This window comes from Netta rufina (genome assembly GCF_964035555.1).
Source record: "Netta rufina genome assembly, chromosome: 1".
In the NCBI taxonomy this organism is placed as follows: Eukaryota; Metazoa; Chordata; class Aves; order Anseriformes; family Anatidae; genus Netta; species Netta rufina.
Genome location: NC_140123.1, coordinates 206429815 through 206457277, shown reverse-complemented (window position 1 = coordinate 206457277; position 27463 = coordinate 206429815). Strand labels below are relative to the sequence as shown.

The 27463-nt window shown below is 44.1% G+C and overlaps 1 protein-coding gene across 4 annotated transcripts in view; it reads left to right on the top strand.

Moving 5' to 3' along the window:
* Positions 1-27463, top strand: part of SHANK3 (SH3 and multiple ankyrin repeat domains 3) — a 376332-nt gene that overhangs the window by 88947 nt on the left and 259922 nt on the right. For all 4 annotated transcript variants that reach the window (XM_084305956.1, XM_084305955.1, XM_084305957.1 and 1 more), the window contains exons 7-10: positions 988-1139; positions 1439-1606; positions 2716-2832; positions 5216-5293. In XM_084305956.1, coding sequence (XP_084162082.1) covers positions 988-1139; positions 1439-1606; positions 2716-2832; positions 5216-5293 — 515 coding nt within the window. The remainder of the gene's footprint in view (positions 1-987; positions 1140-1438; positions 1607-2715; positions 2833-5215; positions 5294-27463) is intronic.

Genomic DNA, 27463 nt, shown 5'->3' with positions numbered 1-27463 from the left:
AGGTAGCAACTCCTGATGGAAGGGGCAGTGCCTGTCTGGTGCAGAGGGGTCTTTCTGCTTTTTGGAGCTGCATGCACCAACAGAGCAACAGATTTGCACCAGGGCTCTTGCTCCCATCTGCAAAGCAAATGCAGAGAGTGGTCAGGGAGCTGTGGGGGTGCACTGGGTGAGGAAGGCTTGTTGAAAGGGATGTCTGTAATTCTTCCACTGCCTACTCTAATTATACCCCTAAGTGGAGTAAGTCCTAATGCACTGGGCACTCCTGGGAGTTGGGACTGTTTCTTGGTCAGAGATTGGACTGCAGTCAGCCAGGTGAGTTTGTGTGGGCTCTGTGTGCAACGAGTCAGGCTTGTCAGTGGTGAGAGGGTTTGTCACATGGGTGCATGGGCATTTCACCTCTTGGGGATGAGCATTTCATATTTGGAGCTTGCTGCTGGTGATGTGATATGATGAGGACCAGCCACAGGACAGATGTGTGTGAAAGGGCTCAGGACAACTCCATGTATGCTGGCAGTGCTGCTGGGTTGCACAGCTGTGCATCTTTCCCCAAAACAGTAGCCCTTGCTTTACTGTGGGGAGAAATGGAACAAGGATATCCTTTTTACCCTGTTCTTCTTTTCCCCTTTGTATAAATGCTGTGCCCAGATGTGTCCCTCTCTGCAGTGTAAGAGCCAGCAATGACGCTTCTGCCATTTGTTAAACTGACAGCACTTGCCTTGCCCATCTCCTCCAGGTTCTTATCCCACACCCATACAAAATTGATGGTCAGTCTCCAGCCCATGGCCAAGAACTGCTACATCCCCATGTTTGAGAAGACTCACTGCTGTCTGAGTGGGTTGGGAGCAAATGTAGGGCTTGGTGCAGCTCTGTTGAGGGGAGCAGGGAGCACCCAGCATTGCTGTAGCCCAGGCAGGTGACATGGTGGTGCTGTGATGCCCACTGTGTGTGTGCTCATGTGGTTCTCACCCTTCTCTCGGGGCTCTGCAGAGTGTCCCCTGACTGCAGCGGCTCAGCTGGAACTTGGTGCCGAGATGATCAAAGCACTGCGCAATGGGGGAGCACACCTGGATTTCCGGACACGGGAGGGAATGACAGCTCTTCACAAGGCTGTGCGGTGCCGCAACCATGCGGCGCTGTTGGTGAGTTATGGCTTGGTCCCCTCTGCCCTTTGCCCCAGTGCCAGCTGCTCCACTTCCCGACCTGGCCTCATGTCACTGCCCCCGCATCAGTGTGCCCTCCTGGGATCAAAGAACCTGTCTTGTGCTGCATTTGGGGAGCACAGCTTGTTACAAAAATGTGGCACTAACGATCTGAGTCGTGGGGAGGGAAGGGGTGAGCACCACCTGCTGCCATGGCCGCAGCACCCCAGTCCTCACAGGGTGGGTTGTCCTGTGTGGCTGCCTGGAGCTGCAGGACAATGGAGGCGCTTCTCCTGCAGACGCTGCTGGACCTGGGTGCCTCCCCAGACTACAAGGACAGCCGAGGGCTGACGCCCCTGTACCACAGCGCCATGGTCGGGGGGGATCCCTACTGCTGTGAGCTCCTGCTGCACGACTACGCCCGGCTGGGCTGCGTGGATGAGAACGGCTGGCAGGAGATCCACCAGGTGAGACAGACAATGGACAAGGTGCAGCTGGGGCCACCACTGCCATACTGTCAGTGAAGAGGCCTGTCCTGTCCCCTCAGGTGCTGCAGGGATGCGGTGTCTTGTTGGCGGGCAGTGGTGGCACTGCATGGCAGGATTGGCCGGCATGGGGGGAGGGTCGTATCCTGGGTCCTGTCTGGGGATTTGCTCGGGGAGTGCCAGTTCTGTGTCCCACCCAAGGCTTAACATTAAGGTTGTTTCATGCTGGCCTTAGTCAATGGGTCTGGGATCCTCCCCAGATTACAGCTGTGCCAGGACAGTGATTTGGGACCTTGATCAAGCCTGAGGCATCCTGATTACAAAAACACAGTTATATCTGTACAGGGTGCACAGGGAAGAAAGAGATGAGCTAGATGGGTGAGGGGACCTGAGCTGGCTTTGTGCTTCAAGACTGAGCTCCTTCTGGAGAAGGGAGGGTTTTGCTGGCTCTGCCTCAAGTCCCTCAGTCTGGCACTGTCAGAGGGGCAGGCTGCCTTTGGGCCTGTGGCCTCCCACAGCACTCGGCTCTCAGGCCGTGCAAGGTGAAGGAATACTGGTACATCAAAGGACAGATGGATGAGTGAAAAAAACAAGAGATGCATTTGTGATCTTGATTTGTGGGACATGACTCTCCTCCTTCCTGCCTCATCCTACATTGTCATGGCTGATCTTTGAGGTCTGCTCATCCCGGGATGGACCAAGCACAGAGGAAAACACCACACTAGATCTGGATCTATTGCACTCTGCTTTGTCTGCTCGTGCTTCAGGGCTTTTTTCAGCAGATAAATATTACTGATGTAGCAAATGATCTGGAGGAGTCCCTGATACCTGCATGATGCTGAGCCCAAATTTGCAATCAGTGTAAAGGTAATTTATCTGATAAGTGTTTGTGTATATATTGCTGTAAGGAGGAGCAGTGAGTGTGCATGAGTGTTAATGGATCTCTCCAGGTTACTATTCCTGTCTGATACAACTTTTCTAGCATAGATGAATCCAGAAGAGACAGGAAGATGTTATGAAGTTTATCACTTCCCTGCTGCTCTCTCATTTTATTTTTCTATTTCTTTTTTCCCGTTTTGCATTTTGAGCAGGCATGTCGCTACGGCCATGTTCAGCACCTGGAGCATCTTCTCTTCTACGGAGCTGATATGACTGCACAGAATGCCTCAGGAAATACCGCTCTTCATATTTGTGCTCTCTATAATCAGGTACTTCTGTGTGATTCAAGACATGAGAACAAAGAAAACATAGATGAGGAACCAGCCTGCCAGAGGGAACAATGCTGGGCTGGGGCATCTTCTGATTGCTATTACTGTTTGCAGGCCTAGAAAAGTTTTTCTGAATTGTATCCACCCTCTGTCTTGGGATGAGGCTGTTTCTGTTTGCAGCACCAGACTGACGTTAGATTTCTCAAGAGTCTGGTGGCTAGGGGAAAGAGTCTGTGGTTCAGTCTAGTCCCATTCCCTGATTATTTTTGCTGATTTACTGCCTAACTTGTTCTGTAATTTTTCCTCTGGTTTTTATTCCTTCTTCACACCAAGTGCAGCGAGCCCCCATCACTGGCTGGAGGGAGCAGTTTGCCTGGGTGGAGAGTGCTAATTTGGTCCAGGTGCTTGCATGTAACTTTGGGGAGGGCACGTATCACACAGAATCACAGAATTTCTAGGTTGGAAGAGACCTCAAGATCATCGAGTCCAACCTCTGACCTAACGCTAACAGTCCCCACTAAACCATATCCCTAAGCTCTACATCTAAACGTCTTTTAAAGACTTCCAGGGATGGTGACTCCACCACTTCCCTGGGCAGCCTGTTCCAATGTCTAACAACCCTTTCGGTAAAGCAGTTCTTCCTAAGATCCAACCTAAAACTCCCCTGGCGCAACTTTAGCCCATTCCGCCTCATCCTGTCACCAGGCACGTGGGAGAACAGACCAACCCCCACCTCACTACAGCCTCCTTTAAGGTATCTGTAAAGAGCAATAAGGTCGCCCCTGAGCCTCCTTTCCTCCAGGCTGAACAAATCCAGCTCCCTCAACTGCTCCTCATAGGACTTGTTCTCCAGGCCCCTCACCAGCTTTGTCACCCTTCTCTGGACCTGCTCAAGCACCTTGATGTCCTTCTTGTAGCGAGGGGCCCAAAACTGAACACAGTACTCGAGGTGTGGCCTCACCAGAGCCGAGTACAGGGGGACGATCACCTCCCTAGCCCTGCTGGCCACACTGTTTCTGATACAAGCCAGGATGCCGTTGGCCTTCTTGGCCACCTGAGCACACTGCTGGCTCATATTCAGCTGACTATCCACCATCACTCCCAGGTCCTTCTCTGCCTGGCAGCTCTCCAACCACTCATCTCCCAGCCTGTAGCTCTGCTTGGGATTATTGCGCCCCAGGTGCAGGACCCGGCACTTGGCCTTGTTAAACTTCATGCAGTTGACCTCAGCCCATCGGTGCAGCCTATCCAGATCCTAAACATGCCCCAAGCATGGCTTGTTGGGTACATCCTGTGGCTTTCACAGCCTTTGGGGCAGGCATGTGGGCTGGGGTGCTATCCCTGACACAAATGCTCATAATGGTGAGAAGCTGTGACATGGGAGGTTCAGTCTGGGTTTAAAGAAAAGGTTCTTCACTGAGAGGGTGATCAGGCATTGGAACAGGCTCTCCAAGGCAGTGGTCACAGTGCTGAGTCTGCTGAAGTTTAAGAGGTGCTTGGATAATGCTCTCAGACACATGGTCTCATTTTTTGAGTGATCCTGTGCGGACCTAGGAGTTGGACTTGTGGGCCCCTTCCAGCTCAGGATATTCTATGAACATCTTATTACCAATCCCTGAATTTTAAAGAAGGTTGACCATGCAATGCAGAGTACCCTGCCCTCAGGGCCACTGATCTCAGTTCAGAAGCAATTAAGGGTAGCGGAAGAGCCCTCTCTGATATTGCCCTCCCACTGCTCTCTTTCCGAGATGTAGAGTTCAGTATCTAAGGATTTCTCCTGTAGGTTTTATTCCTTCCTACAGATTTTATATATTCTATTTTCTGTTTTTGCTATAAAGGGAATTTTTCAGATTCCAAGGTGCCTATGTTTTAAAAAGTGAATACTCTTATAATTTGCAATAGAAGCTGAATTGTGGCTTGTTATGTGATGGGTGCACTCTGCAGACCTATGACTCTGATATCTGGGTTTATGCCCACTGGGTTGGTTAGGGAGAGCAGCATTAGGGTGTACAAGGGCTCATAAATGTGTGGAATTAACAGTAGGGAAGTACAGAGCATTCAAAACAGAAGTGATAAAAGGCTTTAGGAAATAGCAATACGTGGGAATGTGTAGTGGTTACTGTGCCTCATAGGTGTGGTCTTGGACTGAGTATAGGGCTTGACTATGGTGGCAGCACCTATAGCTGGCACACAGGTAGATGGAATTGGTCAGCTTGGTGCCAGAGGTAACCAGTTCATGGGGATTCTGGATCCTTTTATATTCCTTGCTCTTGCCAAAGGAGGATTTCTGAGTGCAATGAAACTATGTGGTTTGCTTCTTTGTTGTCACCAGTCTACAGTGCTAATCAGACTCTTCCTGTTTCCTCCTTGCTTGCTTTCCCAGGAGAGCTGTGCTCGGGTTCTCCTCTTCCGTGGTGCGAGCAAAGAGATTCGCAACTACAACAGCCAGACGGCATTCCAGGTGAGACAGTGAGCTATGGGCCCCAGTCCCTCCCACACAATTCCTCTGGCATGGGCAGTGGCAGCCGCTGACATGCCCCTTGGGCATGCCTGGGATAACATTTACTGGAACAAAACCATTGATTCAGGACGCCTATTCTGACACTGGAGCGGGAGGGAGGAAAGCGATCATCTTGAACATGGGAAGGACTATGAAAGTGGTATCTTATGGTGGGAGACTAAAAGAGTTTTGCTTGTTCTGTCATGTGTAATGGAGGTGGAAAGGAGGAATTATTGCTCTCTGTAGAAGTGTTCCAGTAAATGTTAGCGAGGGAGCAAAATCCTCATGAATAAAGGATTCAGTTTTGCACCAGAAGTGCACCTGAACTTGCTGTTAATAAACTCAAAATGGGAGTTAGAAGACCTCAAGCCACTATTGAAATGGATTGAAATTCTGCAATAGCTTTCATGTAAATATGTTAGGTAAAACAGATGGAAAAGGGAAACTTGGTCACTTTGCAGTATGACTCCTAAGTCTGCAAGTCATGCGAAAGTAATTGCCTGCAAATTATCATAGGCTGCAGTCTGATACAGGGAGTCTCTTCCCTTCAGTCTGCTTTGCCTTTCTTTTGAAAAGTTCTTGAACTTGAAATAGCATTTCTGCCTGTGCTTTTGTGGAAGCATAATCTTCTACCTGCGGACCTTTCAGAAATGTTGTGACTCATTGTCCAGCTAGTACTAATCTTCAGGTGTCCCTTGAGAGTAGAGCGTATCTGTCAGCATCTTAATCATATACTAGCTTGGGTAGCCACAGATGAGCTCCCTAACCATTTTCCCTTTAGAAATGCTTTTCTTCACTCTTTCAGTGTTGTATATAGAGGTTCTAGGCCAAAGCATCTCAAGCTTGACCATCACAATGAAGTTGCATAGCCCCTGCAAGCATCATGAGTGGCTGCTGAGAGATGCCTTATTACAGATGCAATCACTCTCGTTCCCTGTGTGCAACTACAACTGTTTGTGCAGCAGCATGTCCTGGGAGGAGAGGGATAGGAAATTGGGCAGATATTCTGCACATGCTGGAAATTTGCTACACTCAGGTTGTGCTGTGCCTGTGTTGGCTCTCACATGGAGGAAGTGGGTACTTCTTGTGAGCCTTGTGTCCTGAGGGACGATATTTCTTCCAAATGAACTGAATACTTGAGTAGCTTGAATGCCATGAGTACTCAGGGGGAGCTGAAGTGCTCTCTGACGTAACCTGCCTGCTTACTGGCAGCCACGGTGAACTGGCTGTGGTTGCCTTGGAATGGTGCTATATTCTGCATCAGGATATTTCATTTAAATTTTAAGTACATTTTAGTGCAAATTCAGCAAACAGTCCCAAAAAGAGTACATACAATCATGGTAAGTACACATGTACAAATTAGGCAGCTGTGTAGAGATACCAGTTATTAAGTTCTTGTGTGTACATAACTAATAATGCATATGTAGTTTCAGGAAATGATTATATAGCTTATATTCTTGAAAGTAATTTCTCTTGGAAGACTGAGGAAGACAGAGCTCCTTACAAGCTGTGTTATGTGTTGGCTTGGATGCTAAGAGAAGAAGGGGCCTGGAAGGTCAAATTGAGCATTCCTCATAGCCTGTCCGGTATTTTGTCATATGTGGGAACTTTAACATAGATTTGTGCCATGGAGGTACACCAGTAATAGAATAAGTTCATGTATTCACCTAGTAAGTGGTTGTTGTCTGGTCATACCTGGTGAAGCTGTGAGTGTCATGTGTGATGAGCTGCAGTTGCCTGCAGAGAAGGGGAGGCTTGTACTCCCTTCCACAGTGGCCCAGAGAGCATGGGGGGTCTGGCTCCAGAGGGGTGCTCATGTACACAAGTAGTGTGCCACCACAGCCAGCTTTGCTCTGAGTTACAGTGAGCACTGTGCCTTGTTAACAGTAGCGAATGCTGAAGGGTGCGTGAGCTCAGCCCTTGGTGAGGACCCCATCCCATGGGAGCCTTTTCTCCATGAATCCACCTTAACTCAGACCTTTTTCTACATGTTTCACCCAATCTCCCACCTCGAGAGATGGGCCATGAAAGGGTTTGTTTGGATGGAGGCAGCAAGATCTGCTGTGCTCAAAGTGTTGCTTTCCAGGGAGTTTTCCTCTGGGAGCTGAGGTTTTTCCCATCTGACTGCTCTTAGATGTAATGTGAAAATATTCATTTCCAGGGAAGTACTTTTTCCAGGAAACTGTTGCCTTGTTTAATTGACTGTACTTTTGGAATCAAGAGATGGAGAAAGGACAACCTTTTTGCTTTGGGCATCTGAAGGAAATGGGGTTGTGTAGCAGATGGTGGAGAGAGAACAAATGGCTCCTGTTCTGATTTTGCTCATGTCCTGCAGAGTCCTAGTGAGTTCTAAGAAGGGATAAGCAGTGTTTGTCTTCTTTTTTGAAGTAGATTGACCAATTGGAAGTTTCTGTTCTAGAGAATTGAAATCATGCTTGGTAATCTGAATTTTTTTTTATTGACAAGTATGACCTGATCCAAACTAGCATCTGATGTTAGTGTTATGTGCTCCCATCAGCTCCCAGCTTTCCAACAGAAGCGCTCTAACTCCTGGCTTAGATTGCTTGCTCAAGATTTCAGCATGTGATTAAGTTACCGTATGCTACAAAGTCTGGCACTTTCTCACGCTTTGTCTTTGTGTAGCCATGGTAAAGAGGTGCTATCTCTCTGTGACTGATTTTCAGCACAGCAGAGGAAAGCCAAGCCTGTACAAAGGAGTGTGCACTAGCCACAGCAGTTCTGTGGCTGCTGGAGCTTGTGTAAATGCCTCTGATTCTGCATGGCTGTTTAGTCAGTTTTCTGCATATACCTTGTGCTAATTTGATTGTTACTGTTAATCAGATAGCTTGGTGTCAGTGGCCTGAGATGGCTCACTCAGATAACACCGAGTAATTTAGAGGTTTAAAAAGTTGTAATCACTTTGTTTATCTTCCATGAGGCAAATCAGCATGTTCCTTACCTAGGGAGGTAATGCCACATCTCACTGTGTTGTGTGGTGAGTTCTTCCAGCTGCAGAATGGCCTGATGGAGCACTTGTGGACTGCAGCACATGGCTGGTATGGTGGGGCAGGAGTGCTGGGAGCATTATCACCTCTTTGTGGCTAGTGGCAGGCTTCAGAGAGGGCTGCTAAAGCAGGGTAGGTTTAGGGTAAGAGTTTTCCCATAGTACCTTTTCAGCTTCTGGAAATCTTCAACTTACTGTTTTATCAAGCCAGGGTTTATACCTACATCTGTCTTCCATTGCTCTTAGCTGGCTTGACTTCCATAAATTGTATGAGAGTCCTGTATGCAGATGTAGTCCTTCTGAAAGCTCCCCAGCATCATCCAAATATGTTTTTCTCACTAATGGTTGGATAAATCATTTTTCAGGTAGGATACTGCATACTTAAAATACACTGGAAAATAATAATATATATTTTTTTCCTTCCGGCTATTTTAGCAGCATCGCTGGTGGGGAATCAGAAACAAAGTGCTACTAAAGCACTAGTTGTCTCACAAACATCAAACCTCCCATGTGTCTTCAGGTGCTCACTGTCTGGACTTGGGGCACTGGCCAGTGGAGCATGCTGTGGGTCAGGGGCCTGCAATGGGAAGGCCAAACACTCAAGCCAAGACTGTGAAGACTGACAGTTGCAGCTGGGGATGTGGTGAACCCACCATCATATTTAAACAACAGAAAGGCATCCAGCAGATGGTTGTAATGTGTAGACAGCCATACAAGTAGGTGGTTGTGCAAACACAGTGAATGGTTGCTGAGTGGTCAGTCTGACCCTGCTGGGGGAGGAGGAGAACATCTCCCTTTCCCCCAACAGGGTCAGATGCTATGGGACATGGTTTGGACAAAACAATGAGCTCTCAGCATGGCTGTAAGGCTCTCATGCAGAAGCTTCATGTGGGGCGTTCCTGCATTTGCTCCCTTCTACCTCTCCTGTTGCAGATCCCTCATCCCTGTGGATGTGGTCACAGTGCATGTGGGGTGGAAGGAAACTGATCCTGTTTGGACACAACAGCTCTGCAAGCTGGGCTCTTTGGATAGATCAGTCAAAGATTTCATGCTATCTGTCCTAAGCCTGCTCCAGCCTTTCTGTTCTGTGAAAGGAGTAGGAAGGTGCTCTGTGGATGCCACATGCCCCTTTGTCCTCTAGACTCCCTTTTCTGTCTTTTCTTGCTTCTGATAGGATATTATTGTGTTGGGATCATACAGCATCAGATGCTTGGGTGCTGAATAGTTGACAACAACTGAATGATCCATTTCTTATTTCTGTCTCTTTTTCTTGGCCCTTTTCAGGGACGGTTTTCAAGAGTCTACCTTGTCTTGAGGTTAACATTGTGTCAAGGAAGATAACCACTTTCATTACAGGTCTGTATTGTCAGGGCCTTGAGGGCACTCAAGATCCTTAATGTCCTTCGCCAGCTTCACCTCAGGCCCCCACCCTGTGGGCCCAAAAGCCCCATTTTAGCTCAAGCATAGGACTGTTGATAGCTCCAAGTCTTCCAGGTCAGCCTGTCTACAGTTCTTTTTTTTTTTTTTTTTTTTTTTTTAAATTGAAGTATGAAGCGTTAGCTTCTGTTCATTTGCAATGTTTTGGGCTTCTCATTTCTTTTTCCTTAATGTCAGCTGACAGAGTGATTCACAAAGAGATGACCTTCCAAATTCTGTGAACAGCTATGTCCCTTTCTGAGTATGCAGATTACATGACCAGACTTGGAAATGAAACCATTTACCTTTGCAAGCTGAACTTTATCAGAACAGTTGTTGATTCTCAGGTGAGCATCTTATGTGCAGATGGTCTCCCCTAATCTTGAATTGGTGCTGCCTGGGCTATTTCCAGTAGGATGCTGGATGAGACTTTCTGGGACCATCAGAAGTCCTCCTGTTGATGAAGTTTTATTGACGATCCACGTCTGATGCTGTCAATGAGCTATGTGAAACAGTCTTCCTGTCTCATGAGGTTTGATGTCCAGGTGACAGTTTGATTGTTGGAGTCTACATTAACAAGTGTGTATGATGGAAGAAGACACCCTCTACTCTTGTAAAAGTCATTGTCCCTATGGCTGTCATCCAGCTTGTTTTCTCTAGGGCCTTTTCTGCTGAACTGCTCCTTAGCATGTCATTGCCAAGGCTGCTTCCTTCTCAGATATGACTTCGCATTTGTCCATTCTGAATTTTATGGGGGTCCTCCTGGCCTATTCCTCCAGCCTATTCAGGTCCCTCTTGATTGTAGCTCTGCCCTTGAATATATTGATCATCACCAGTCTGGAGGTACCTGCAAACCGGATGACCTCTGTCGTGTTCCACTTGTTTGTAGCTGTTAGGTAGAGAAAGACCCATTCACAATCACTTTGACCTGAACCATCCAACCAGCTTTATTTTCCCCATCTAGCTGTCCATGCATCCATACTGTAATGTCCTCATTATTACAGACAGAGATGAGACATGGGAAGAGCCCATCTGTCTTATTTCCCTGTGTCCTCTAAGATACCTGCTGATTTTGCTACCTCTGTATCAGAGGCTGGGCCAACAGTGCCACTTGTGTCTCTCAGCAGTCTACCATGTACTGTCAGGTTGGAGAGCTGCTGTGACCAGAGGAACCCTATCTCTTTCATATAGAGATTTCCCTGTAAACAGCAGGAGAATCCTAAACTGCTTTTGCTCAGTAGCCATACGAACCATTTAGTTTCTGCTACCCATGCCTGTGTGTCTCCTTTTCCCATGGGTTCATCAGTCCCAGCTATTCTGAGTGGTTGGTGTGAGATGGGGTAAAACCCTGCCTTAGCTGTGTTAAGTTCTGTGGTTTCTTTTCACCTAGCTTGTCACTGCCAGTCCATCAGGTCATGCCTTCCTTTTCCTCCCTGGCTTTTGAATGTCTTAAGGGCTCACTTACATATTTTCTTTCTCAGGAGCCCAGTACGCTGGTGGGAGTAAGGCAGGGGTCACAAACTGTCATGCTTTTACTTTAAAACTCTGGGTTATTTTTTAACCCTTCATTTAATAAAAGTAGCTTTTCCAGTTGCCCTTACACCTGTTTAAAAAGTAGAAGTTCACATTGTAATAGATGACTTAAACCTTGCACTGTATTTTTCAGTGACCTGATGGAGATGCCAGCAGTTTCCTTTTAAGGAACATCCAAGTTTTATCTTAATACCACTAATTTTCCAGTTTTCTTTCCTAAATCTTGTATCTCTAACATGGAGTCTGTGCTTTGTGTTCTCAATGTCAAGATGACTTTTTTTTTTTATTATATGGACAGTGTTTTGGAGGTTACTTACACTGCCCCTGTATGTTCCTGGATGATGTATTTTCAGTGGCTGAGTCATTTCAGAATCACTTGTTTAATTTCTCAACCCCAGATATTTCTGGTCCTGACACCTGGAGGTTGGCCCTTGCCTTCTCCAGGTGTACTGGATTGCTGCACCACCTCAGAGCTGAAGTCGTGTTGGTGGAGCGGTTTGCTGCTAGTGCACACATGAAGGACCTGAGGAGCTCTCTACAGCAGGTATGCGGTTGCCTCAGTGTCATCCATAGCACAAACATACATATAGGCTTGGTGGTAAGCTGCAGTTCATCAAGCAATCTTGTTCACATGCTAGATTATTGTGTACATGCTTATTTGAGTCCTCCGAGGCACTGACTTCCTATGAAGAGGATCTGGAATGGCAACGGGCATGCTGTAGCTTTTGTTTTCAGGCTCAGAAGGAGAGGGGCGGTGGAGATGAGCTTGGGCTCCCATGGTAGTTCAAAGGGAAATGAATCCAGCTGTAAGTATTGGGTTATTTCCAGTTGACATCCGTGTTTACATGCATGTGTTGTCACTGGTAAGTCATCTTTCTGCATGTATTTTTCCAATACTTCTTTCCTAGCAGTAATGGAAGATACTTTACTGGAACTGTGACTTGCCTTTTCTGGTGGAGGCTTCTCATCTGTGTTTGCCACAAAATATTTTGTTTGGGCAAGGTGGTTTTTCCATTGTCTTCTCAGGAATGTTTCTGGTGCTCAAACAGAGGCCCTTAGGGCCAATCAGACGCTCCAGAGCTGTTGTGCCTGAGTGCTGCTTATGATACCAAAATAAGAAAAGACGCCTATAAAACACAGCTTGGTTATGTGCTGTATCCATTTGTCTGTGTGATTTCCACTCTGCTTTGGATACTGGAAAATTATTATAAATGTATGAACTTGTACCAATGTAGCTTTTACTGCCAATAAAGATGGCTATGAGAACCTATCAAAAAGTGAACTCAGCATTGAAGGTTTTAATTATCAATGGATACGAATTCAGTGATATTATTTGAAAAAGATAATCATAATAGTCTTGCATAAGCAAACCTTCAGCTCAGTATGAGTGTGAACAGGTGACTGGTATCAAGCTGAAACTAAACATCTTTAAACATAGATCCTGGTTTCTTTCCTGTCAAGCTTGTATTCCAATGGTGCTATGGGATTGCTTGTGTTAGCTTACCCCAAACACTTCTAATGTAAGTTTTAGAAGTAAGTTTTATATCTCTGCTTCATGACTGGATTTTTTCCCTAGGTCTGGGGATAATTTAGCTGTGATAATTTCACATGTAAAATGAATAAACAGAGTGCTTCTTCAGGAACTCAAGAAGAAAAGGAATTTATGAATTCTTTTGGAAGAATTCTGGAAGAAGGGGCAGGGAACTCAGGAGGACTTCAGTGCTGGTATGAAGTTGTGCAGGGAGAAAATTAGGAGGGCCAAAGCCCAATAGGAACTCAATTTGGCAATTACAGGAAAAGACAATGAATACATTCTATAAATACATGTATATTAACAACAAAAGGCAGACTAATGAGAACATTCATCCTTTATTGGATGTGAGGGGAAACAAAGTGATGAACAATGAGGAAAAGTGTGCTTAATACTTAGTGCCTTTTTTGCCTCAGTCTTTATTAGTCAGGCCAATTGTTCTCAGCGTACCCAGCCCCCTGATTGGAAGATGATGGCAGGGAGTGAGATGAAACTAGTACAATCCAGCAGAAAACTGTAAGTGACCTGTTATGTTATTTGAACATTCATAAGTCTATGGAGCTAGATGGGATTCATCCAAGGGTACTAAGGATATCCCTGACTGTGAGGGGGTCTAGGATGGTGAGTCCAGCCTGGCCTCAGTATCTTGATGGGTCTCACCAGTGCTGAGTGGAGGGGAGCCATCCCCGCCCACACCTGCTGGCTGCCATCAGCCATCACTGCCCGAGGGCACTGTCAGTGCTGGGTCTGAAGGCCCCTAGGGTCCCCTGGGCTTTCCTGCAAAGCCATTTGCTATCCAGTCACCCCATCTGGTCCTGTCCCCTTCCATCCCCCAGGGTTGCTGGAGGCCATCGTCAGGGCTTGGTGCTTGTCTCTGCCAGTCCTTGTGGCTATTCCTACAGCTGCTGGAGGCCCCTCTGAGGAACAGCCTGGCTCTTGTTGCCTGTTGACTGCTTCTAAACTGGTTGACTGTGGTTTTCCTTTCATCATCATGGCTGTTAATGAAGGTACCACATGGTGCCAGCTGCCATGGCCATCCCTGAGGAATGAGCTTGTAACTGACCATCAGATGGGCTTCATACTGCTGATTGTCACTCCTTGAGACTGGTGGTCCTGCCAGATGTCTGCCTACCTCATCATACATTTACCCAAAAAAGCCTAGTCCTGTTTTGCAATAAAGATGCTGTTGGAGACCACACTGAAAACCTGAAGTTAAGGTTAGATGTTTCCTGTGCTTCCCTCATTCGGTGTGAGCCACCTGTTGAGCAGGCCATATGCAGATAAGACTGAGAAGAAACTTGAGACCATTTTGTGTGCTGTTCTTCCCACACACAGAATCCGCACTGTCTGAATGCTTTATGACTGATGTTTGTGTGACCTGCTCCTGAGACCCTCCTGTGCTGGACATTGACTGCAGCTTCCTAACACAGTCTCTGTGCTTAGTTGTCTCTGCTGTCAGAAGACTTTTTCCTGACATCTAACCTGAATCTTTCTTATTGAATTTTAAGCCCTTCACTTTTCCTTGGTTATTAAAAACAGATTATTTTTGTCCTTGCTGCAGCTGCCTTCTTTCTGCTTTTATGGCCTCATCACCCCTTCCCCACCTCATCTTCTGTTCCGTGGACTAAGTGTCCCAGAACATGCAGGTTTTCCTGCAGAGACTTTGAAAGCATAATCTGATCATTACTGTTGATTTACTGTGGATTCTCCCCATATCTTTTATTTAATTCAGTTCCCCAAAGTAGCTTACTCCAGCTGACACCCTAACTGGTCTGCACAGAACAGAGAGATTACATCACACAGGTTAGAGGTGAGGCTGTTAATTGTAAATCCTGGTATATTTTCCCTTTTCCTGCCACAATGTGACTTTGTTGATTCATGTTGAGCTTGTGATCCTGCAATCCTCAGATTTTCTACAGCAGGACTGTTGCCTGCTGCACTGTGGAATGTGTCCCTGCCTGGTAACACAGACTCACCCAAGCGATTCACGTTGAGCAGACCGTGGGACATCTCTAGTCCAGCTCTACTGCTCAGAGGAGGGCCAGCCCCAGAGCTGGTGAGGTTACTCAGCGCCTTTCCCAGTAATTCTGGGAAAGTTCCCATGGCTGGAGCATTCCCACCTCTCTGGGACTTGTTCTAGTACTTAGCCTTTCTCCTAGTGAAGAGTCTTTTAATTGTGCCCAAACAAAATTTCACCTGGTGCAACTTGTGCCAGTTGCCTCTTATTCTTTTTGCACCATGGGGAAGAGTCTGGCTCCATCTTCTATAATCCTTGAACATAAATCTAGATTATAGTTTTCTCTATTGAGTAAAATCCTATTTTTTTCTCCTCATACATTTCTTGAGTTTCCAACAATCATTTTCATTCTAAGCCTCTAATCAGTTTGCACCTCCTTCCAGGTTCATCCCATTTAGGAATTTAATAAGCAGGCTCTGTACTCTATCATCCAGGATGTTAATTAAAAAAATAAATACTGCTGAACCTGGGGTAGGGTCCTGTGAAAACCATTCAGTGTGTTTTTAGACTGACAGTAAGTTATGAATTAGTTTTCCGATCAGTTTTTCATCTACTTAGCAGGAGTTTCACCTACATTTAATTCCTATAGTTTCTGAGAATGTCACATAAGACTGTCAAAATTTTTGGTGAAGGCAGCTATATGGTATCTTTAGTTTCTTTGGTCTTCAAAAAGCCTGGCTTGCTAACCTGTCATAGAAGTAACTTGGATTCCTTATGCTCTTTGCAAATTAATGCTGTTGTTCTTCTGTTTAAAAATCGTCTGCTTCAGCCAGCATTGTTCTGGACAATAAAATTAAGCTGTCTCTTCTCTAATGCTGTTTCTCTCTTTCTTGTGCTGCATATTTTAAATCTAGTGGTAGCATCCCTCCTTTTCAGGCATCTGAGAACCTTCAGAGATGATTGGAGTAAACCACTAACTCTGCAGATTTCTCCCAGCAGATTTTTGGCAGTGTGACTCACACATGGTCTGCAGATCTCTGGTGATTTGTAGAAAAGTAAAGGCAATTCATAGACAGATTGCAAAAACAGACACAAAGGCAAATAATGCCCTAAATACCATGTGATAGTTTTATCGGGCCCAACTGATTTGCTGATTTGGTGATATTTGCTGAATGATCACAACCAATTGCAAAGTAGAAAGCTAAAGCAAAAAGCCAGTTAACCCTCTGGCATTCATTGTACTAATGCTTTCCTCCCATGACAATTTGCTGTTGTGCTTGATCCACTCTTGCAGAAGCATTATTATGCTTTCTTGTGTCCCATGTATTCTTTACACACTTTGGTTGCTATATCTCATTTCATACCTTGACCTTTCTCAATCTTTTGCATCTGTCACACACATAATTGGGCCTAATAGCCTGGTGGTACTTTGAACGGTTCACCTTAAATCCTTAAAGATTTGCATTTTGATGTTAACTTAACATACCATTTGCATCAGCTTTTAGTACAATACAAACAGGTTGTTAGATGTATTTTCTTCAAAGATTTGTATTTTGTTGTTTTAAAATAGACATCATGGTCTGAACTCTGCAATTTGCAGTCATGTTGCCCAGGCAACAGAATTTTCTCAAATGGAGTGATTTTGTTAAAGAATGTCTTCACTTAACAATGGTTTTTCTAATTTAACTTAAATTTTAGCTGACAGTGTTTAGATTTATAACTAACTAATGACATCATATCTTGTGATGTTATAGAAAATAATACATCTAATTCTACTTATGTAGATTACAAGTGTCAGTGTTAAGTATACTTGGAAGGAAATGACAAAGATAGTTATTTTACACTTTAGCTAGCTTAGCTGTAAACTCTTGCAAGCTAGCTGCCATTGTTCCTCAACATGTGTAAAATACACAAACATCATCTGCTATTTAACATGCTTTAAAGAGTTAGTACTAACTAATGCCAACATTTTTTAGCTGTTGTGAAAATGTCTCTACCATTATTTTTATTAATAAGCTCCATATTTTTCTTGTCCTCACTACAACAGTAACCTTGTTCTCCTCCATCTGTTCTCTCCTGTCAAGTGTTTGGATTGTAAGGGTTGTGGGTTTTTGTAAGTGTGTGCAGAGCCTACTGATTTTTCTCTCTAGCTCTACTATAGTAGAAATTAAAATAATTTATGGAGGTGTGGAGTTCCAGTTGGCAGTTCACACTGGAGTGGTTATTCAACCTGTTGTGTATTAAAAATGTAACACATCTTCCTCATCCTTACTGCATTTGCTATCTATCTGAGAGGGAAAACGTATTTTTTGTACCTTTAAAAGTATGTTCGTTAAAGGTTAACGTTATAATTGATTACAATTTCTGACCTTTGAGAAATTTATTATATGCTTATAGGATCTTTGTTGTCTTCAATGATCAGATAGCATAGTAACCAAGCTTCTACTAGCCTTTCTTATACTCAAAATTAATTAAAAACTTCCTCATAATATGGATTTAAGAAGCACGGTTTGCAGCAAAAATAAATAATTAGTAACTATAGTGCCTAATTGTTCCTTTAAGAATAGTATTGGTAATGTTTTCAACATGTGAGGCTGGCATCTCCTCATTTTGCCTGTGAAGCCAAGCAGAATTCAACACCTTTTGGGGTGCTCATCATCTGCTCCCACCACCTTCCTTGTTTCTCCAGGCACAGAGGAGATTTTGTCTCTACAGTTCTCTGATTTTCTGATAAGCCAAGGAGATAACATGACTCTCTTGTGTGTGGATGTCTTCTCTCTCTCTTTTTTTTTTTTTTTTTTTTTTTAAGTCATTGTATCTCTTTAGGCCTATTGGGAATTAAGGATAAAACAACCCATTCCTCCTGAAAACAAAAATTCATTACCCTGCTGGAGTGCATACTTGGGCTTGATTCAGGGATGGAAATGCCACCAGTCAGTGCAGGCAGACCTGTCCTTCCCCACCCCTGAGGGTGGGATATATGGCTGATGGGGACCACCGGTTCTGTGCTCCTTGCTCACATACAGTCTGCTGCATGAGAATTGCAGTGCAGTGGGGTCTGTCACTTTTCTTCAAAAGCAGTTTAATTACCCTTGCTGCTAGAAGTTGTCTTACCTCAGTGCCACTCTGCCTAATTTAATCCTCCCATTATTAGATTTTCTCTGTTACAGAAACTGGAAAGCCTTGTACTTGAGCTTCTTCCCCATGTTGCAGTACCTGTGCACGGGGATCATGTCTCCACAGATAAGCAAAATAACTTTATTTCCTTCACATACACATCTTAAAGTAGCTTTTATAGCTACTGGATCACTTTTGTATACATAAGATCTTCCTCTCTGTTCCCATGTTCTTTACCATGGCTACTAGGAGCATCCCAGTATGTTAGTGCACACAGGTCCTGTTACTGTGACATAGAGAGCTCTTGACTAAACTCGTGTATATCTAGTTGATACATTCAGTTACTCTTTTTGGCTGTACAATTTTATCCTGAGAGTTTATGCAGAAGTTTTTTGTTGTTTGTTTGTTTGTTTTCCCCTTTGTGTTGCTTAGGCTGGCTGCTCTCAGGCAAACATCAGATTTTGGCTCAGATTCTGCTGTAGCCATGACCTGTCTCTTATCCCACCAGACTGTGTGTCTTCAGTTTTACCCTCAGAATCAATACCTTTGGCCAGGTGGTCATTACTGGCACAGGATAGGTTGGGGTAGGTTGGCGAGCAAAGCCACTGAGTAATGCCGTCCTTGACAATGTTTCTACATCAACAAATGCATTTTTAGCAAGTTATTTATATATAACAAATAATATGTATATAATCAATATATTCTGGACCCAATCTGAATATACTGTCACCAAAAAAACTAAATTTGCTGTATCATTTGTTTTTGGACACGAATGTCTTGAATGGAAATCCAGATACCACATTTTCTAGCTACCCTCAGTAGGCAATCAGCCCTGGAAATGTTTGTCAAATCTGCTTCACAACTATCAGCCAAGGAAACTCTGCATCCGGGCAAAGTAGTTTTTGTCAGTGCTTATCTCTGCTGAGAAAATCAGAAATTTGTTCTTAGTTTTTAATTTTTTTTTGAAAGGTAAGTGTATTTTTTTTTGGCCTTCCGGCAGTGGATTGGTAGGATAATTGATCACCAGCCTTTTTGTAATACTTTTTTTTTTTTTCCAAAGATTTAAGATGAACAAGCCCAGTTCTTTCCATTTTTCCTCAGTCTTCATTTTTTACAAGTCTCTTTTCCAACTTGCTGCTTTCAATTTGTTTACCTCATTCTTAAAGACCTGTGTCCCAAAACTGAACGTATCAGTCCAGATGGGTCCTTGCCAACTTGTGATACATTATTGTAATACAAATAATTAAATTTGTCTATGTAATATCACCATTTTCTTGGCTTGTGTTTAGTTTGGGGTTACTGATGCTACCACACAATGTTTTTTGCTTCATGATGCTTAGCCAGTTATTCTCTGCCTCGTATTTATGCATTTTATTTCTCTGTTCCAAGTGTAACACTTTGTGCTAGACCTGAATTTCATCTTTCTGACTTCAGACATAGTTGTTTGTCAGCCAGACTCATAAACTTGTCAATCAGTGTATTTATTTGTCGATTTATGTATTATGCCTTCTTCTTTTAACAAGTTTTTCAAAAAAATAAGGAAATTATCAGTAAAGGAAGAATAAAATCTAATTAAAGTCTGTAGTGTCAAAACTGGCGTAAGGTATGCAGGCGAAAATAATTTAGAGAAGCATTCTAAATGCTAAATATGCATCAGTATTCTTAATGTACTGTACATGGTCTCTGAAGATTTTAGAAAACAAAGTAGATGTTGCGAGTGTAGTTAATATTTTTTGTGCTATGTAATTCATAAAGTATTGTTATATTTCTGAGCATGTTTTGAATAGCAAGAAAACCGATCAGATGAGAAAAAGGTGCAGTAATGAATGGAAACAATATGAATATAAACCCAGATACAGGCAAAAAATGCAACTGTAAAGCAGAGGGATGGGAAAAGGTGTGAGGCACCATTACTGAAAATACGAAGGTGAGTTCTGGCGTCTTAGCAGAATGAGAAACAGGAAGGAAAATAAAGAGGAAAACAGGTAAGAGAGGAAAACTGAGTTCATTTTTGAGAAAGCTGAAATTGCTTTTCTCAAAAGAAAAGAAATGAAATGAGAGAGCATACTCTTTTTCTGTCAATTCCTGCTCTGTAATTGAAACTTCAGCCCTTACATGGTTAACATAAAACTTTTTCTTATTTCAGAAGGGCTGATAGTTTGATGTGCTCAGATGAAGCTGTCACATGCAGAGCAGTCCCTTCAGCGCGAGCAGACAATTCAGGTGGTGGTTCACACTGACCGGCAGCCAGCATCGTGCCAGCCACAGTGCCAGGGGAGCACGGCTGGGAGGCTTAGCGTGCTGGCTGAGCTGCGTGACTCCTCTACAGCAGGCTGTCTGAAGGGGGCTGGAAGCCACCAGGCAGCGAGGGAATGCTCATTTTGTCTCACATCCATGTGACTGATGCCAGGCAGCTCATTCTCTGGTTTCTGAGGTTAATGTTTTTAATAATTATAAATATTTGAGAGCACTGGTGATCCTCCTGTTCCTTGGAATTTCTCTAATTTTCCAAGACCCAGTATTTTAATGGGCATGAAAAGTTCCATTACTAGTTTTTCAAGACTTTCTGAAACTTACCAAGACTTGTCTATTTAATTATTAATTATGCTTAGAAAATACTATCAGCAATCTTCCTTCCTTTTAGTTGGTAAATTTCCATTCTGTATGCTCTGCCATTTGGGAAGAATTCATTCACCTTTTCCTATTAAATACCAGCCTTCTAGCCTTTTCTACATGCTGCCTACAATTGTATCATCTGCATCTTTGATGGACCAAGGACTTTGATGGACCTGTGATTTTTCTTCTTTGTGACAGATTTAAAATATTTTCTCCTTGTAGGTCACTGCCCTATTCAGCTTCTCTTATCAATCATAAAGAGTTAAACTCTAAGCTTCCCATTGCTCAAGTATAAGATAGCAGATGAGGAAAAGACTATCTGAGCATGATTGATTTTCTGTCATCATGTAATAGGCTGAAAGTTGCTTTCTGAGAGGCCAAGTATGACAATGCTCAAAGATTGAGTGTATATGCCAAATGAACGTGTACCCCAGGCTTGCCACTGTGCATGGGACACACATCCTCCTTTCCTGTGTGCTGCCTCTGTGGGCATCTAGAGGTATGTGCCTGTGTGCTGCTCCAGGTACAAGGCAGGCTGCTTACCAAGGAGCAGTTTTCTGAAGAACTTCTTTTTTTATTATTTATTTATTTTACTTGCTCTCTCAAGGCTTTCTTCTTATCCTCATTTTATTTAATTTGTTTTCTCTCACTTTTCATTTGAAGTTTGTCTTACAGAAATTGATCAGGTTTCTGGCCTGGTTCCCTCCCACTCCTCCTCCAGTCTTCAGTGTGAGACTGATCTAATTCTGAGTCAGATGCCATCTCAGCTTCGATTATCCAGATGATGCTGCTGACTTGAAATCTTCCCTGACCTGCAGCAGTCATGTTCCATTTACAGATGTTACACTGAAGTCTCAGCTTTGCATGGGAAGCCCTGAATTTCATAGAATGGCTTGGGCTGGAAGGGACCTTAGGAAGGAAACCCAGGATGCAGTTGGCCTTCAGGGCTTCAGGCACACACCGCTGGCTCATGTCAAGCTTCTCATTTACCAGAATCCCCAAGTCCATCTCTGCAGGGCTGCTCTCAATGCGTTCTTCTTCCAGTCTGCACCCATGTCTGAGGTTGCCCTGACCCAAGTGCAGCGCCTTGCACGTGGACTTGCAGGTTCACGTGGGCCCACTTTTCTGATAGCTCTCAGGAGGTCTGTCAGAGGCAATTCTAATTCTGATGGTAAGGACTGTTCTCTACATGCTGTCCTGTCCTTTGAGAGCATCCTTTAGCACTGGCTGGACCAGAGGCCAGACTATGACTAGCTCTTTCCCAGAAGGACTGGCCTATCCTCTTTAACCTGTGCTACCTTCTTTACACAGCAGCATCCATCATGACTCCATGTGAACAAGGCAGTTGAGAAATGTACTTATTTATGTCTCCCCTCTCTCCAGTGTCTGAGATACTCATTTCACAGAAGTTGAAAGGAACCTCTGGATCCATCTGATTCAACCTCTGTGCTCAAGCCGGGTCTTCCAGAACTGCTTACTCAGGACCATAGTCAGATGGCTCTTGAATATTTCCAAGAACGGAGGCTCCACAATCTCTCTGGGGAATGTGTACCAGTGCTCAGTCATCCTCAGAGTAGAAAAGTGTTTCCTGATGTTCCAAGAGAACCATTGCCTCTTGTCCTGTCACTGGGCACCACTGATATGAGACTAGCTTCTTTTCTCCAGCACTGACCATCCATGGACCTTGCATTCAGCACTCTGTGCTTAGATCTCTTAGGGTCTGTTTAATGGCACCGTGAAGTTTCTGTGCAGATGCTGTATAGCTCTGGCCAAACCTGTCATTATTCCTTTGCAGAATCTTTCTCTGAGCCTTCAATAGATACCACCAACCCACTTCTTGTCTCTGAGGGAAGTCAAAGATCACTTCCACAGCCTTTCAGCAACACAGCCAATTCATGGAAACTGTTGGCCTGTATAGCTGCTATTGTGTGCATCGCTGCTCTGGCCTGCAAGTCTCCAAAAGCAGGCTGTAGGGGAGGTGCCTCCCCTCTCCATCCCCCCATGCCAAGGCTGATGGCTTCAGCTCAAAGACTTCCTGAGCACAGCATTTCTAAGCTGCCTTGTTGAGGTTTTTTAGCTTCCCAGGAGTTCAGAACACCCTGTTCCCCTTGATGGAAGAGATGGCAGCATTACCTGAGTCTCTTTAGGATGGTCTTTTAGTGCATCTCATTAGGAGAATAATCTTGTTTTTCCGGTAGCTCCATATGCCTCATCTGAACGTACTGAGAAGATTCTCTATCTCTCTTGGGCTAGGGCTGAATGGTGAATGGTTACAGCTTTGAAATTTTTTTCTGTTTCTCATATATGTTTACCTGTACCCACTGCCTGATGCAGATCGTTAGCAGATACTCCTTGTACACTTAGTGGCAGAATGTTAGTCTAACTGCTTGGCTAAATTGCCTCTTCTAAAGCAAGGCATGTGTGTGTGGTCCATAGGGAATAAAATAAAATTAAAAAAATAATAAAAAACTCATTTGCTGTATAGACCTTGGACAGTAAGTTGGTTTGCAGGAGCAGAGGGCATTTGAGATGCATTTGTCTCAGATCAGCTGTATAGTTCATGCACAGGAGGCCTGTCTGTTGCTTCCAGGAACTGTTTGGTCTACAGTGTAGTCATACAGTGACTGACCCCAATGACACTTCCTGAAAGCATCAGACTAGCTGCATCTGTGCAATATAATGGCAGCACACATTGCTATGAATGTATCTAGATTTTCTGCTCATATGGCAGTCCAGATGGAACTACCATATGTGAGCAGTGGGAATGACCTAGTAGGAGTGCCAGATTTCTGGAAATCTAGAACAAATGTAGAAGATGCTTGAAGTCTGTCTGGCCAAGTAAAGGTAGACAACATTGAAAAACATCCAGATATATTTACTCAGGTAGCACTGCTATAAATTGTGGTGATTAAAAATAATAGTTTAGTACCCAGTTATGTGGGAGGAAACCATCAACGATGGAGAGCCTCAGTATCTAGAGACGTTTTGGGTAAAGTGGTTTGGAAATAGTTGCCATCATGAAGTCCGTCATGGTTACAGGATGCTTCTCAGGGTCTAAGGAAAGCTGAGAAGCTTAAAAGTGTTATGACACTAAATGGGCTGCCTACACCAAAACTAAGAGACTACTTTTCCATGGAAGATCCACACTCTTCTTGCCCAGCAGCATCACTGATAATTGCTTCCTTCTGACCCATTGAATCCTATAACCAATGCAGCTTCACCTTTGCCTGCCTCAGACATGGCTCTGCTCTTGCCTTATCTTTGCTGCCTTTGCACCCAATACTGTCAGTATGGATTTTGCACACCTAGGATGATAATGGCAAAGTTCTGGACTTCTTTGATTGTTGCAGTTTGCACCTAAGAAATACCTCTAAGAACAGGGTTTAATGCAGAACAAAAACTATGGTGGTCCATTTGATTCAGCAAAAATCTTTTTCTGCTTCTCCTCAAGTCAGAGGTTCAAGTGAGTGGGGGTATGTACGTTTTTGGGTACAAAAAATATTCAAAAATATCATTTTCAGAGTCACGCCCAGTGGCATCTACTCACTGTTCTTCTGTGTTTCATTCATGCAACTTCCTTTTGAAGGTATCATCAAAAGCCACTGAAATTTGCCATCCTCTCTTTTTCTTCATACCTCACGGAGATCTTTATCAGTTTTTGTGTCAGCTGGAGGCTTCCCTTAAATCAGATAATCAGATGTGTTTGGCTAAGACTCTGACTCATGTCTTGTTGATATGCTTTGCTACTCTTCAGTCTCCCAGCCCACCACTTTCCTTCCATTTGAGACCTTTACAATATGATATCTCCAGTGGTGGTAACCTGTTAGCTTCAAGTGTCACAGGACCTGTCCCTTCCTCAGCAGAGGGAGGTGGTGCTGTGGATATCTTTAGGGACCAAAGAGCAGATAATGTTAATCCATCTTGGACCTCCCAGTGTTCGTACTTGTAAGCACAAGTTCAAGGTCAATATACTCACTATTGTACAGTCATTGCATCAGGAAAAGTCTGATTTTTTATTTATTTATTTTTTTTTTAATCTTTAATTCTCAGGAGAACTGTTTTTCATGTTTCCTGTGTAAAATACTGTGTTGCAGGTTGGAGCCCTCCACAGAACTAAGATCCTGGCTGTGCTGGCAGTCTGCCTTCATGGTGGCTGGTGGGACTGGGTAACCTCATGCCCATGGCTGAGTCATGGGCTTTAACGGGCAGCTCAGTCGGTCCAGTGGTGAGCTGTCTTTCTACAACACTGCTAAGTAGATGGATATCCTATAGATGTAAAAAAAAAAAACTCCCCTGATCCGTAGGAGACTCAGCAAAACAGATTTCATGTTGCTCTGTGCTGTGGCTTCTCCTCCCTCAGAAAACTGTGGGACTCGAGAGCTGGAGCCATGTTCTGTGGTGACCTGCTGTCCAGGGCTCGCACGGTGTCTGTCAAATACAATCATTGCTGGGGAAACCAATGTGCCGTGAATCCCCAGCTGAGGTGACAATGCAATAAGGGAAATCCTTTCATCTCCTTTGCGTTTTCCAAGTTGGATTGAAAAATGTAAACAGCAGGGCTCTTCTCTCTTCTTAGGGATTTATGTGAGATTATATTCTTAGCAGACTTCTTATTCAGCATGTTTCTTCTCGCCTTTCCTGGAAGTTGTAACAGTTCCATGGCTATAAAAGAGAGTGCTTCTGTTGCCTGCACGTAGGGGTCCCATGTCAGCTGTCAGACTTCCCTGCTGGGTGGTGGGTGAGGCCGTAGGAGACCTCCACCACCTGCAGCTTGACCAGGAGGGATGCCATCGGGTATTTGCAGTGACAGAAGCAGTTCACATTGCAGCATGTGCATTCACTATAGAATCATATGTTTTGGATATATCTAATGAAACCCATAATTTTTACTTTGAGTTTGGATTTTTCACCGAGACAGTGTTAATTGTTTGAAGAACCTTGAAGTTCAAATGCTTCTTCTAAGTTCTCCTTCCCAGTCTTTTGTTAGTGTGGGTATTTTAGCTATCAAACCTCCCCAGATTCTGGTCATTTGTCCTTCTGTACAAAAGCTTTTGTTGCCTGTTTAGAGAATGTGATGTTTGGGCCAGTAAGCCTTGTATATGTATATAGAGAGACAGAATACAATTGGAAGTAAGCTTGGGGGAAAACAGCAATTCTTACTCTTTTTTCTCTGTTACTGTGGCCTCATTTTGAGATTGCAGAAGGGTTCATTTCTTCCAGCCATTACTGATCTCTTACAATTCTGGCTGAGGAGTTGCAGCATGAATTCTAGGACTCAGGAAAGAAAAAAAAAAAAAAAGCCATATAAACATTGTTGAGCTATATTGAGCATTATTGAGAATAGTAAGACTATTTCTGCTGATAAAGGATCGTAGTAGAGAGGTGTACATGCTGTACTGAGTCACTAAGTTAAAAATATCCCTTCATCACAAGTTAGTGGTAAAAATGCAAATGAATCTCGTATTTCTAAAAGCTGTTCTTGTAGGAGGGCAGGAAAATGTTTAACAGGCAGCTGGAGCTGCCAGTCTTGCTCTTGACTCTGTCGATGTCTGGACTGATTCAGTTTCTACTAACTGCCTGATCAAATTTGTTTGTCCCATATGTCACTCCTAAGTTTAAAAAAGTGTGGGGATACAGCAAAATGGTCCCAGCATGGACAGGCAATATAATCATCAGTATCTCAGCCTGCTCTTAGAGGTGTTTTCATGCTCTAAGCAGTAGCACTTTTTTTTCTACTGGGAATCTATCTGGTCCAGCTGGTTCTCATTCCCAAATCAGCTGTAGGTGCTGCGCTGTCCTCAGGGGTTCCTGCCATGTAAGCATGATATGGATATGCTGCTGCGTGGGCAGGAGAGGCACTGGTGTGCGGGGGCAGTTGTATCAAATGCAAGACTTTAACAGTTCAGTCCAGCACAGTTCTTCCAGTTTAATATTCTGAGGACCAGCAACTGACTTCATGTTCTGCTACCCACCTCACTGTGGTTCTTTCACATTTTAAAAGAATATTTTTGGACCTTGTTCTGAAAAAAACATCACAACTAGTTTGGAATTACTAGCTGTGATTCAATGCTGTATATCCCACCACCCTCACCCCTTCCACCCTCCCCCCCCCTCACAAAAGATATAAGAAATCAACAAAGAGTTTATGTAATGTCTCTAGTCTATCAGTTGAGTACTTGCTTCAAGGGAGTAGCACGTCAGTTTGTTTTCTCTTACTCATGTTCTAACCTACCTTCTTGAGGACTGCTGGTGTTCTGCTGTTCTCCAGGACACGAGCATCTGTGGAAGCAGTTCTTGGAGAAAGGCAGACCATGTCTGTGTGTTCCCTTGGCCTATTCACATTCAGATTCCCCTCTTCCCCTGTCCTTTTGAGTTATTTAAGATTTTTCATGTGGAGAGAAACCACAGGATGGGTGTTGGGTAAAGCAGTATTTAATGTTGTCTAATATGTTATGGCTTTCCTGGGGTAAGCTGCTGCAGCAGCTGAGTGGAAGTGGTTCCTCAGCCAATGCAGCCTGGAGTGAGCAGGAGCTAGTCCTGGGGACTGTTCAGGTAGGACATGCAGAAAGCTGGGTTTCTGGTAAGCTGCTTTTCATCATCTAACTGTGGTTCGCTGAAAGCCTTCAGGCTTGAGAAAGCTGGTCAATACCTGCAAGACCTAAAATTAATTCCTAGCTGGTGTTAGGCATATCACCACCAAACTCTGAGGAGATGGGAATGGTTGTCTCTGAGCTATTTGCCACCTTCTCATTGCACAAACAATCAACATAAATTCTCCTTGCAATGCTGAGAGTGTATTTACACCTTGGGGTTACTGACTGGGTGAGCTGAGGCAGAACAATTGTTGGCTCTGTGTCCACCATGGAAGGCAGCTGTTATTAGTCCATATGGCGGTATCTGTGCAAGCAAGCACGGGATCAGTGCTGTTCAGAGCTGCTCAACTGTCTTCCCTCCCTC